General features: G+C 44.5%; 1 protein-coding gene across 3 annotated transcripts in view; it reads left to right on the top strand.

Annotated features, from left to right (window-relative positions):
* The first annotated feature begins 1,704 nt into the window (after positions 1-1,704).
* Positions 1,705-12,862, top strand: part of SCG5 (secretogranin V) — a 69,265-nt gene continuing 58,107 nt past the window's right edge. For 2 of the 3 annotated variants that reach the window (XM_008269251.4, XM_008269250.4), the window contains exons 1-2: positions 1,705-1,840; positions 3,345-3,577. In XM_008269251.4, the coding sequence (XP_008267473.1) occupies positions 3,352-3,577 (226 nt within the window). In that variant the 5' untranslated portion in view covers positions 1,705-1,840; positions 3,345-3,351. Of the gene's footprint in view, positions 1,841-1,940; positions 2,048-3,344; positions 3,578-12,862 lie in introns of those variants that run through there. The other variant, XM_002718004.5, reaches the window with a different exon arrangement.

The following is a 12,862-nucleotide window of genomic DNA, read 5'->3' as shown; positions in this document are numbered from 1 at the left end:
TGTCCTAAGTGGTGACTACTAGTTGTGCCAAATGCTTGCTCCTGTTTTCTTATATAGCATGGAGATACTAAGTTTTCAAGTTATTAAGCTATGGGATATTTGATCAAAGGACATCAGAAGTGTCTGGACATGAGCAGTAACATCAAATATTCTTTTCACTTGATCGTGTAATTTTAAAGATTTAATATTAATTTGGTTGTTGAGAACAATACAACAGAGTATATACAACTTACTTAAGTAGGCTGCTTGACAACATCCTGTGAGCACCAAGAATTTAAGTCAGAGTTTTCATAATCAAGTCCAGGATATAGATGCTATTTTGGAAATAAAAAATTTCACACAAGTAAATTTTGATGGATTTCAGTCAAAGGTCCATTTAATACAGAACCAATAGATCATGAAGTTCTTCATTTTCCCAAGCATAAAATGAGGACAGTGCTAAAGTAAAATTCAAAACTGGAAAACAATGGGTGCCGGTTCTAGTCCCGGTTACTCCTCTTCCAGTCCAGCTCTCTGCTGTCGCCCAGGAAGACAGTGGAGGATGGCCCAAGTGCTTGGGCCCCTGGACCCACATGGGAGACCAGGAAGAAGCACCTGGCTCCTGGCTTCAGATCGGCTCAGCTCCGGCTGCAGCGGCCATTTGGGGGGGTGAACCAACGAAGGAAGACCTTTCTCTCTGTCTCTCTCACTGTCTATAACTCTACCTGTCAAATAAATTTTTAAAATTTTTTTTTAAAAAATCCTGGAAAACTATGCGTCAATAATAAATACTGAACTGCAACAGTCTTTGAAGCCAGAGCCAATGCATAGTTTTGGTTTTTTGGATTTAACATGAACTGAAACAAGAAGCAAACAAAGAGCAGCTATGGAAGAAAAAGGCCCAGGAGAAGGCTTAGCTTCAAAACAAGAGACCGTGTGTCTTGTGAATGAATGTTGCCGGCCTCTCTGTTCATTGCATGAAATTGTTACGGATGGTAAGGGACTTTCCCCACAGAGCTAAGGTGAAGAGACTTGAGTTCTAACTCCTTCAGGTTACTTATTCTCAGGCCCCTGGTTTTAATAGCAGCTACTACTCTTTAGTTATTTACTCATGCCTAGTCTTGACAGAAAAATTTTCAATTCTGTGTTGCATGGCTTTACATTTCAATTGTTGTATTTGAACAAATTCCAAAAGTTCAGGATTGCTCAGTCATTTAACAAAAGTGGTCTATCTGGATGTAATTCTGCAATATTCTCGGAATGTGGTTTCTCTTCAGGCCTGGTGAATTTTATTTGGTGGTTGTGAAAGTTTAGAAATAATACAGCTCATACTCAGAGATTTCTAGCATTCTGAATGAAATACCCGCCCCCTAGTTTTCCTGCAAAATAAAAGGGCCCCTGAAAGCAATGTTCGCTACTACCATTTAAAGTTCTCAGGATTTTACCTTCTTCACTCCCACTATTGCCTCTCCTTCTGACCTAAAGGACTTTAAAAAAGCAGTTCTAGAACGTGACAAAATTAAAAGTGTGGCGAAAAATTAGAGGCTCTCTGGCACCGCGTTTATGTAATTGCTTGAGATTGAGAAAGCAAATGAATGATTTCTACAGCCAGTGTAAGAAAGGGGCTCTCTAGAAGGTTGCGTCGTAGTCAGAAGGCGGAGGTTGAAGCGCTCCTGGCCAAAGACTGGCATTTAGCGTGCCTTCTGGGCATCCCTGGAGAGGCCGCTTCCACCTGCTGGAGGCGGGGCCAGGGCGGAGCTAAGATGCGAAGGGAGGTGACGTACACCCTCGAGCTCGCCAGGCTCCCGGCCCGACCCCAACCCAGGCCCACACCGCAGTAGGCTCTTCGGGCTTCCACTGGGTGAGTACCCTAATGATGACTCAGCCCAGTGTGGCTCTCCCTCCAGAAATATGCGGTCCTTCGGGATCAAGAGTCGGGGACTGGGGGATGAAGTGAGCTGGAGGCTGGAGTCAGACAAAGGCTGGGAGGGGGATGAGGGAGTTGGCAATAAATAGAGAAAGGAGAACCGAGGGAGGAGATTGGCCAGTTCGTCAGATCGCAACGTGGGTAAGCAGGGGTGGAAAGGAAATATCACCCACCTTCAGCCGATGAGAAGATGGAGAGGGGTGAGGAGGCTGGTAGTCTGCCACCGGTCTTTTCTTAGAATGGCAGACTTTGCTGTTGCAACCAGGAGCTGTGGCTCATTGTGGAGCTTGGTGGTGTATGCTGGGGGGGGGGGGGGGGGCTAGAGAGGTAGAGAAAGCCTTTTCGTTTGCAGAAAAAGAAATTGGAGGATATGAATATTTCTGTTTCGGGAAAGAAAATGCAGGGCTCTGCCTTCTCAGACTACCTTGACACCCCACCCCTAGGGAAGTACTAGCAAGAGCAGGGTTGGGTTTGCATGTCCACTGCTCGCAGCATCCATCCTGAAGGGCCAGAGCAGCAGGGGAAGCTGCATGAATAGTGTTCCCTTGTTTTGCAGGCGTTGCAGAAGCCTGCGTGTAGGAACTGTTAACTCCTCGGATTAGCTTCCTCTCCTCACCTGCTCTTTCATCATTACTACCTCCCCAAATCCGAACCTCCAGAATTAGGAAGGTGGTGTTATCAACATCGTGACAGCAATACAGAGGGCTCACTCTGTGCCCGATGTTGTCCTAAACCCTCCTTCATGCATTTGCACACTTAGCCTCACAGCAACTCTATATAATGCAAATGTTTTTATTACCCCCTTTTTGCAGAGGTTCTTGCCCAAGACCACCCGGGTAGTGTGTGGCTCAGCAAGCACACCCACCTACCGGATAGCTGGGTGGGGATCTCAAAAACATTGAGTGTTTGCTATCCACTCCCAGCCTTTCTGCACTTCTTGACCATCTGTGTGTAGGTAATTCCCTCTTGTTAGCCTGTTCTTCCCTGAGACTGGGGAAACTGAAGATGTTATTGTCTCTCAAAATTGAAGCAAGTTTTTGTTTTACCAAGGGAGGGGAAGAGTGGTGCTGGCGGGGGGGGGGGTGCTGGATTTAAGGGAGCTGCAGAAAGTGTAAAATAAATAAGTGGGTGAGAACTGCCATTTTGGTCTTGCTTTTTCTTTTTTTTTTTGTTCTTTTTTTTTTTTTTGTTCTTTATTGGTCTTGCTTTTTCAAGAATGCAAGTACAGAGGGAACTGGGTACCACCTGCTGTTTTACTTCTTCAATACCTTCCCACTGTGCTGTCCTGAGTAGCGCAAACACTTAACACAAAACCAAACCCCTAAGGATTTTCCATTGCAACTTCTTTCTGAGTGGTCCTGGAACCACAACCTGCAGTGGTTAACTGCATCAGCACAATTGCCAATTGTGGCCAATATGAGCTTTATCTCTTCTGCAGGTTGAAAATGATGTCCAGAATGGTCTCTACCATGCTATCTGGGCTACTGTTTTGGCTCACATTTGGAGGGACTCCAGCATTTGCCTACAGCCCCCGGACTCCTGACCGGGTCTCAGAAACAGACATCCAGAGACTGCTCCATGGTGTTATGGAGCAGCTGGGCATTGCCAGGCCACGGGTGGAATATCCAGCTCACCAGGCCATGAATCTTGTGGGCCCACAGAGCATTGAAGGTATTTACTATGTTCTGATGGTTTAAAGTATCCATTAGCATTTAAAATAATGTATTTTTATGAGAGTCTATGTTCTCTTTCTATTTTTCTTTTCTTCTTCTACATGCTGTATACATATGTAAGTAAATACACATAACTCACATGAGAATATAAGGTTTGTGTGATCAAGGATCTTCTCTAACAGCTGTAGCTCTACCACAAAGTCTGGTACATAATAGATGTTCAATTAATGTTTGTTTTAAAATATTTATATTTACTTTTATCTACTTGAAAGGCAGAGAGAGAGAGAGAGAGAGTGCGAAATTGCTCATCATCTGGTTCCTCACCCAGTGCAACAGCCAGGGCCAGGCCAGGCTAAAACCAGGACCATTAACTCCATCAGGATCTCCCATGTGGGTGGCAGGGACCCAAGCACTTGAGCCATCATTCACTGCCTCCCGGGATGCATTATCAGGAAGCTAGATTGAAAGCAGAGCACCTAGGACTTCAGCTGGCACTCTGATATGGGATGTGGGCATCCCAAGTGGTGGCTCAACCTGCTGTGCTACAATGCCCACCCTGTCAGTATTTATTGAATGAGTGAAGCAGCATCTAGCGCTATCCTTTCACAAAGACTGAAATCCAAATTCCATGAGTTCCCCCACTGCTAATCTTCAGGAAATTATATTCTGAGATAGCTGCCTTTTTCCTTCCTTCCTTCTTTCCTTCCTTCCTTCCTTCCTTCCTTCCTTCCTTCCTTCCTTCCTTCCTGTTTTCTTTTCCTTTTTTCTTTATTTCTTCTCCTTCCTCCTCCTCCTCTTTTTCTTCTTCTTGGTTTATTTATTTATTTGAAAGGCAGAGTTAGAGAGAGAGGTCTTCATCTGCTGGCTCACTCCCCAATTTGCTGCAGTGGCTGGAGCTGTGCTAATCCAAAGCCAGGAGCCAGGAGCTTTTTCCACGTCTCCCACATGGGTGCAGGGGCCCAAGGATGTGGGTCATCTTCTGCTGCTTTCCTAGGCCATAGCAGAGAGCTGGATGGGAAGTTGAGCAGCTAGGACTCGAACTGGTGCCCATATGGGATGCCAGCACTGTAGGCTCTGGCTTTACCCACTATGCCACAGCACTGCCCCCCCTTTTTCTTTTAAAGATTTATTTTATTTATTTGAAGGTAGAGTTACAGAGACAGAGAGGGAGAGATAGAGTTCTTCAATCCACTGGTTTTCTCCCTAAATGGCCCCAACTGCCAGCCCTGGGCCAAGCCAAAGCCACGAGCAAGGAGCTTTTTCTGGGTCTCCCACGTGGTTGCAGGGGCTCAGGTACCTGGGCCATCATCTGCTGCCTTCCCAGGTGCATCAGCTGGCAGCTGGATCAGGTGGAGAAGCCGGGTCTTGAACCGGTGCCCATATGGGATGCCAGCGATGCAGGTGGTGGCTTAACCCAGAACACCACAGCATCAGCCTCAATAATAGCCAGTGCTTATAAAAGATCCTTAAAATGTAGGACCTGCAGGATCTGGATTTAATTCTTAGGGTTAACTCCAGTATACCTACAGGATCCAAAAGAGGTGATGACATTAAAGAGTTGAACTAAGTTAAAACTTTTAAAAATGTAGCAATCTTATTGAATAATAAATTAAGAATAATTAAATTATTCTAGGGTGGCAAAACTCTTTCCCCTGAAGCTTTTTCCAGGTTGCCGAGTTTCTGACAATATGGTTGTAATACTTTTGTGAGGCAGCAGTACTCACATGTTTGCTGTTGAATAATTTCTTTATAAAGAGAAGCTTAAAATAGCTCCTGTGAGCTAGAGCTGCAGCATCAGATTGGTGCCCTATTTTGCTGCCTTCCCTGGTCCTCTCTGCTGCTGAGTGGCTTTCTCCATGAGGTGGATGCTAAGCTAGTATCATGGGCAATTCAGGTGAAATGCGAGGGAGCGCTTCCTTACAGTTCCAGTGTTTGTCCATAGGAGTGGATCCTTGGGAAAAATATGAATTATCTCTCTGAACTTTCTCAAGACATACACCCAGCAAATATGATTCTCTGTGGATTGGTTAAGCATAATTTGGCCTGAGTCTATGGTTTCCTAAAAATGCTGTCTGCCTCAGGGTTCTGTGATTGCCGTGAACACTGTCGATATATGATTTTCATCGCTGTCTTGTTACCCATAGTTTTAATCCATTGAGTAAGACTAACTGGGTGAGGTTGTTGTCTCCTTAGGCTAACATTTGATTGCAGGAGAGGATTAATACAAATATTTTGAGTCAGCAAGCATGCAAACCCAGCATAGGGTGTGAAATCAGAACAAATCACACAGGGTTTCTCACCATCCCTTTTGAGAGAACCTAAACCCTCAGTGCCTGCCACCTATTGCTTCATACACACCTGTCTATTTCAGACCAGCTCTTTTGAGAGTTAATATCCGCTCTTTAAACACAGGAAGTGCTTGCTTAGTCATCCAGCTGTTGTCATGGAGAAGCTTTCCAAGTTTCCATTAATACCTGAGGCCTCATCACCTGTGCCAAAAATAAAATAAAAAACAGCCCTTCCCTGGGTACCAAAAGCCTATGTTTATCCAGTGCCTCATTTTATTCACTCAGTGTCCAACTACTTAGCACTCAGTATGGACTGGACACTGTGCAGGAGACTGGGGCAGCTCTGCCCTGAAAGATGCACAGTCTGAGGAGTGGGCACACACCTGCACCGTGACTGCAATTCTTCTGGGCACAGGCTTTGGCAGATGCACAAACAGGCTGCTGCAGTGGAAGCAGAGAGCAGGACAGTGGCTCAGGAATGGACGGGTGGATATAGGAAATACTTCCTCGGAGAAGCAATATTTGACTTAGTTTTTTTTTTTTTTTAAGATTTATTTTATTTGAAAGGCAGAGTTACAGAGAGAAAGAGAGATCTTTCACCTGCTAGCCCACTCCTCAAATGGCCATAACGGCTGGAGCTGGGCTGATAGGAAGCCAGGAGCTTCTTCTGAGTCTCCCATGTTGGTGCAGGAGCCCAGGTATCTGGGCTGTCCTCTGCTGCTTTCCTAGGAACATTAGCAGGGAGCTGGATCAGAAGTGGAGCAACTGGGTCTTGAACTGGCACCCCATATGGGATGCCTGTTCCGCAGGCAGCAAGTTTACCCTCTGCACTACAGAGCCGGCCCCTTAACCTAGGCTTTGAAGTTTGAATAGGAATTCATCAGAGGACCACAGATGAAAAAGCAGGGAGGTATGGAAGTGCCTGGATCAGGACCATTCAGAATGGAAAACTCTGCTTCCATAATTACTCATGAAGCAGTGTGCTATCATTGCAATCTTACGTCTCCCCTCTCAGGGGCTGAGTAAGGGTCTGACTTGTGTTCTAGTTTTTTATTACTGTGTAACCAGTGACCACAAATGTAGCAGCTTAATACAGCAGCCATTTATTTATCTCAGGTTCCGCTGGTCAGGAGTTTGACCTGGATTAATTGTCTTCTCTGTTCAGTCTCACTAGATGAGAAATCAGGTGGTGCCCAGAAGTGCATTCTCAGCTGGAGCTTGGAGTCCTTTCCAAGCCCCTAAGGTCATTGGCAGAATTCAGTTTCTTGAAGCCGTGAGATTGAGGTCCACTTTTTCTTGCTGGCTGGAACCCTGTCATTGATGAGACCTGTTTCAGCTCTTACCCACTTGTCCTCACAACATGGCAGCTCACTGCTGCAAAGCCAGAATATTCTTTCAAAGGTAGACTATCCCTTTAGTCTGGTGACTATAATGTCATAGAATCATGGGAGTGTCTATCCCATCCCCTTTCTCCCATAACAAGGGAGAGACAGCCCATTGTAGTCAAGTCCCTGTGCCCCATACTCAAAGGCAGAGGATGTTGTAGGGCTCAGCAGGTAGGAATCTAGGGGTTTATTTAGAATTCTGCCTGTTAGGCCAGCGCTGGGCTCACTAGGCTAATCCTCTACCTGCGGTGCTGGCACACCGGGTTCTAGTCCCGGTTGGGGTACCGGATTCTGTCCCAGTTGCTCCTCTTCCAGTCCAGCTCTCTGCTGTGGCCCTGGAGGGCAGTGGAGGATGGCCCAAGTGCTTGGGCCCTGTACCTGCATGGGAGACCAGGAGGAAGCACCTGGCTTCTGGCTTCAGATCAGTGCAGCACACCAGCCATAGCAGCCATTTGGGGGTGAACCAACGGAAGGAAGACCTTTCTCTCTGTCTCTCTTTCTCTCTCTCTAACTCTGCCTGTCAAAAAAAAAAAAATTCTTCCTATTACAGCTTAGATGAAAGCTAACAGAAAATAGCCCAATAGATCCTTTGAGTTTGAAGGAAAAAAAAAGCCTGGATTTTTACCAGTTTTGGAATTGACATTGAATTTATTGGTAGTCTGATACCTACTCAAGTGAGTGTAGCAGATTTTCAATACATCCATTTATTTGCATTGTCTCTTCTCAGACACATTCACTCCTGCTAATTCTCTCTCACATATGTGCTGTATCTTCTATATCCTTTCCAACATGTATTTTAGAATTTTATTGTGAAGAACCAAGATAGAAAATATTTTTTCTAGTTTTTGTAGAAAGAATATACATAATGCATGTATTCTGACATGAAATTTTAACACACTTTTTTTTTTTAAAAAAGATTTATTTATTTGAAATGCAGAGTTACAGAGAGAGAGAGAGAGAGAGAGAGATCTTCCATCTGCTGATTCACTCCCCAAAAGGCCTCAACAGATAGGACTGCCCCAGGCCAAAGGCAGGTTTCAGGAGCTTCAACCAAGTCTCCCACATAGGTGGCAAGGGTCCGAGTATTTAGGCCATCCTCCACTGCTTTACCAGGTGCATTAGCAAGGAGCTGGATCGGAAGTGAAGGAGTCAGGTCTCCAACTGGCACCCATATAGAATGCCATTGTTGCAGGCACTGGTTTAACCTGCTGCACCACAGAGCCAGCCCCTTAACACTCATTTAACATGGTAGTTATGAACACAAATTATTACTAAAGGTACCTGAAATTGAATGCCAGCTCTATCATTTATTAGTGGTGTGGCCTTAAGCAAATTACTTAACTTTTCTAAGCTGCTATTTAGCTTAGGGGTAGGATGTAAATTTACTTACTTGCAAGCAGGTGATACTTCAATGCAGAGAAGTGAAAATATTTAGCATGCATGACTGCACTAATGTGAACTCTTTTGTAAATGAGCTATTATCACCAACACTGTATGCAATTACTGGATGCTAAGTTCCTTGAAGTCAAGGCTGTTCACCACCCGACACATAACACATAGAAGAGAGACACCTGTCCTGTTTCATCTACTCTCATTAATTGTGTGATTTTTGAATTTTATTAATCTCATTATTAAAGGTATATATAATCTCTACAGTGAGAGAGAGAGAGAGAGACAGAAAAAAAGGTCTTCCTTCTGTTGGTTCACCCCCAAAATGGCTGCTATGACCAGTGCGCTGCCTCGATTTGAAGTCAGGAGCCAGGTGCTTCCTCCTGGTCTCCCATGCGGGTGCTGGGCCCAAGCACTTGGGCCATCCTCCACTGCCCTCCCGGGCCACAGCAGAGAGCTGGACTGGAAGAGGAGCAACTGGGACAGAATCCAGCGCCCCAACCGGGACTAGAACCTGGGGTGCCAGCGCTGCAAGTGGAGGATTAGCCTAGTGAGCCGTGGCACCGGCCTATATAATTTCTTAAGCATAGGATTTGGGTTCACTCTAAATTACCATTAGGTCAGTATAATCATACATTCCATTAAAAAAGTTCCCTTCTTTGATCACATACCCCTTTTGGTTACTGTACAATTCTTCTGCTTCCTTTTACAGCAAGAAAAGGAGTTTAAGAAGGGAATGACCCAGTGTGTTGAATGCTGCTAAGAAGCTGCATAGGATGAAGGTAGAGAGTACAGTCTAAGTGTATTTAGCATGGAAGTTGCTGATCTTGACAAGTACTGTCTAAAAAAAGCATTTGAAAATTAACGTCGCAAAACTGCTGATTGTACTTCTCATTCTCTGCTACCTTTCATGCTTCAATTCAACAAGTATTTATTGTCAGCATTGTTTTAGGTACTGAGGAAATTAACATAAACCTCAAAGTGGCAAAGCAGGGAAATATATCCCTTCAAAAAGTAGTTAAGTAAAATATATAATATGTGAGTGGTTGTAAGTGCTATAATGCAAAAGAAATGAAGGAGATGGAGGGAAGTACTTAAAATATGCCACTTGGAAGGCAGGCAAAAATCTGAAAGAGCCCAGAGAGTTAACTTTGTGATCTATGGAGGGAGACTTCACTAACAAAGAAAACAGCAAGTGCAGAAGCCAGAAATGGGCAGGAAGGGGTTAGTATGGCTGGAGTTCAAAGACTCCAGGAGGGGAGAATGAGATTGGGGTAATGGCAGGAAGAGGAGGTAGGATGTTGAGGGGCAGAGGGGCTGACTGCATAGGGTTTTAACGTCCTGTGAGGGCTTGAGCTTTTACTGAGTGTATTTCTGAAGTCATTGCTGTCTTTGGCCATTTTGCTGTGGCTAGCTACCTTTTTAAAGGATTTCTGTGAGTGCTGTGCTGAAAATACCCATATAGGGAGGGAGTAGCAGAGTGAGGGAGGTAATGGCCCAGGTGAGAGATGATTGCTATATAATGTGGTCATATTGTGGGCATATTTGGAAACTAAAGCCAACAGGATTTGCTGGTGGGGTGGAGACTGGAGCTGAAAGGGAAGAATCAAAGATGACACCAAGATTTGGGGCCTGCCTGAGGACTGGGAAGAGGAGCAGTTTTCTGCAAGAGGGGCAAGTTTTCACAGTTCTGAACTGAACCAGCAGAGGGCCGACTAGACTAGAAGTACACTTTCCAGGGTTCCTGAAAACTTTGTAGCTAGTCTCTGGATTGTTAGTAGCTTTAAGTGGTTACTAGAGAGGAGGCATTAGCCCAATACACCCAGGGAGTGGTGGGGATTATTTTTTTTACTTCTCTATGAGTACCTTAAAAAGAGCTTGGTAGGGAACATTTTTTTTTTCAAATGTATATATTCTTAGCCCAAACTAAAGACAAAAGGGAACCCATTTGATGTTTTGTGTGTGTGTGTGTGTGTGTGTGTACACTTGAAATATATGAAGAGCACATGCTTTGATAGCAAGGATTACTGAGGTTGAGTCATGGTCAGATTATTTACCAGTGGAGTGTGATCTTGGCAACTTTTCGGAAACTGATGTATAAAATGAGGCTACAGCTCACTCTCTCACATGCAGTCAGTAAGTGTTGTTAGTAACCAAATTGCAGGCCAACTTTCTCCCTTTACATCTTTCTAAAAACATTTATTTACTTATTTGAAAGGCAGAGTAATAGAAAAAGATAGACAGAGAGATTGATCTGCCCTCTGCTGCTTCACTCCCCAAATTGTTGCAACAGCAAGAACTGAGCCAAGCTGAAACCAGGAGCCAGGAACTCCATCCTGATTTTCCACGTAGGGGAAGGGCCCCAAGTACCTGTGTCTTCATCTTCTACCTCTCAGGATGCATTAGCAGGAAGCTGGATCTGAACTGGAGTAGCCAGTACTTGAACCAGACACTCAGAGATGGGATGCTGGTATCACAAGCTGCAGTATTACCTCTCGCACCACTGCACCTGCCCCTTTAACTCTTTAATGACTTGCCCCGATCTTATTATTGATTACTCATCCTCTATAGCAGTACATTTTAGATATGCTCCAGTGCACCTTGTATCTCAGCAGGGTCCATCTACCCCTAAGCCCAAGGTTGCTCATTTAACTCCACGACTACTAAATGACTACTGTCGTTATTTTATCCCCCAGAAATAAGGAAGGCTACCAGCTGGCCAGGGGGGCAATTCAGAGATGTTTTCTGTGGGCTGAGAACTCTTTGGAGTCAAAACTAGTTCTGCCAGCTGACACTAATGTTGGGCTTGGATGCATCAAACCAGAAAATATGTTTTAGTTTTCAGTATGGTAACGACCTCAGGCAAAAAATTACCTTCTAAGTACCAAATCTTCGTTTTCCCCATAACTTTAGACCACTAGTTATCTAGCATTGTGAAATACCAAACACTGGACCATTAAGATAGAAATTTATTAGTATTAGCATTTGATAGTCCTGAATAATTTTAAACATATGTTGCCAAACAAAAAGACCAAAATTCTTTTTTATAAGACTGATTTTTGGAATCTGAATTTGTTATTTCAAAATAAAGAGGACCAAGATTATTCTCTTAATAACAAGTGTGAAAATAGTCCCTTGCAAGGTAGCCTGTTTGAGGAAGCAGATCCTAAGGAGTCTCCTCTCGGCCAGTTTGTGGTCTAGGTAAAGGAGCTGCAGTACCTCTACTTTGCCACAGGGAGGCAACAGCTTCCTCCCATTGGAAGATGGAGATGAAGAGAAATAAACATGAAAGAACAGTACAGGAGCCTGTTTTTCCTGGTTTCTCTCTGCAGTTAGAAGAAGGAGTGTAGGGCTGACTCTTGATCTGGGTATCCTGGATCTGAGTTATCCTCATCTAGGGGGCATCAGTGAGAACACCGGGTTTATAGGCTCCCTGCCCCCCAATTTTTCACTTATTTGAAAGGGGGAGACAGAGACAAAGAGAGAGAGAAAGAAATTTACCCTCCACTGGCTCACTTTCACTCCCCAAATGTCTGTAACAGCTAGAACTGAGCCATATAGAAGCCAGGAGCCTGAATCTCCATCCAGGTCTCCCACATGAGTGCCCAGGAGCAAGTACTTGAACCATCACTGCTGCCCCCATAGTACACACTTTAGCAGGAAGCTGGCATTAGGAGCAGAGCTGGGACTTTATCCCAGTTACTCCAGAATGGGATGCCAGTGTCCCAAGTGAGGTCTTAATCCCTGCACCAGATATCTGTACCCTATGAGTTATCTTTGAGTAGACCATGGCCTCAGACTGAGTTAACAGTTTAAGACAAGGTTTGGCCCATGCCCTTCAAGATTATCTTGAGTCTGCTGTGAACTTAAATCCCTAAAATAGTCCCTGGGTGATACACAGTTTTCTATGTTGAACAAATGCATGGCTAATAATAGAGAAATTAAAAAGAAATAGGAAATTTTCCTGGTGGGGGGGTAAGGGGCACAGAATTGGGAAGATGAAAATGATGATTTATTTTTATGTATATCTAATATGCCTCAGGACATCCAGGTACAAGTGTCCAGAAGGCACACTGTTATATATGTGTATAACAGGAGGATGTGGGGGCACAGGGAAAGGTTACAGAGTCATTCCCATATTAGTGGTGGTTGATGCTACAGGAGTAAATGAGCTTATCCTGGGTGAGTATGAAGTGAGAGGAGCAGAGCACCTAAGACCAT

This window comes from Oryctolagus cuniculus, chromosome 12 (assembly GCF_964237555.1).
Source record: "Oryctolagus cuniculus chromosome 12, mOryCun1.1, whole genome shotgun sequence".
NCBI classification, from domain to species: domain Eukaryota; kingdom Metazoa; phylum Chordata; class Mammalia; order Lagomorpha; family Leporidae; genus Oryctolagus; species Oryctolagus cuniculus.
Note: the sequence above shows the minus strand (reverse complement) of the source record. Positions and strands in the feature narration are given on the sequence as shown.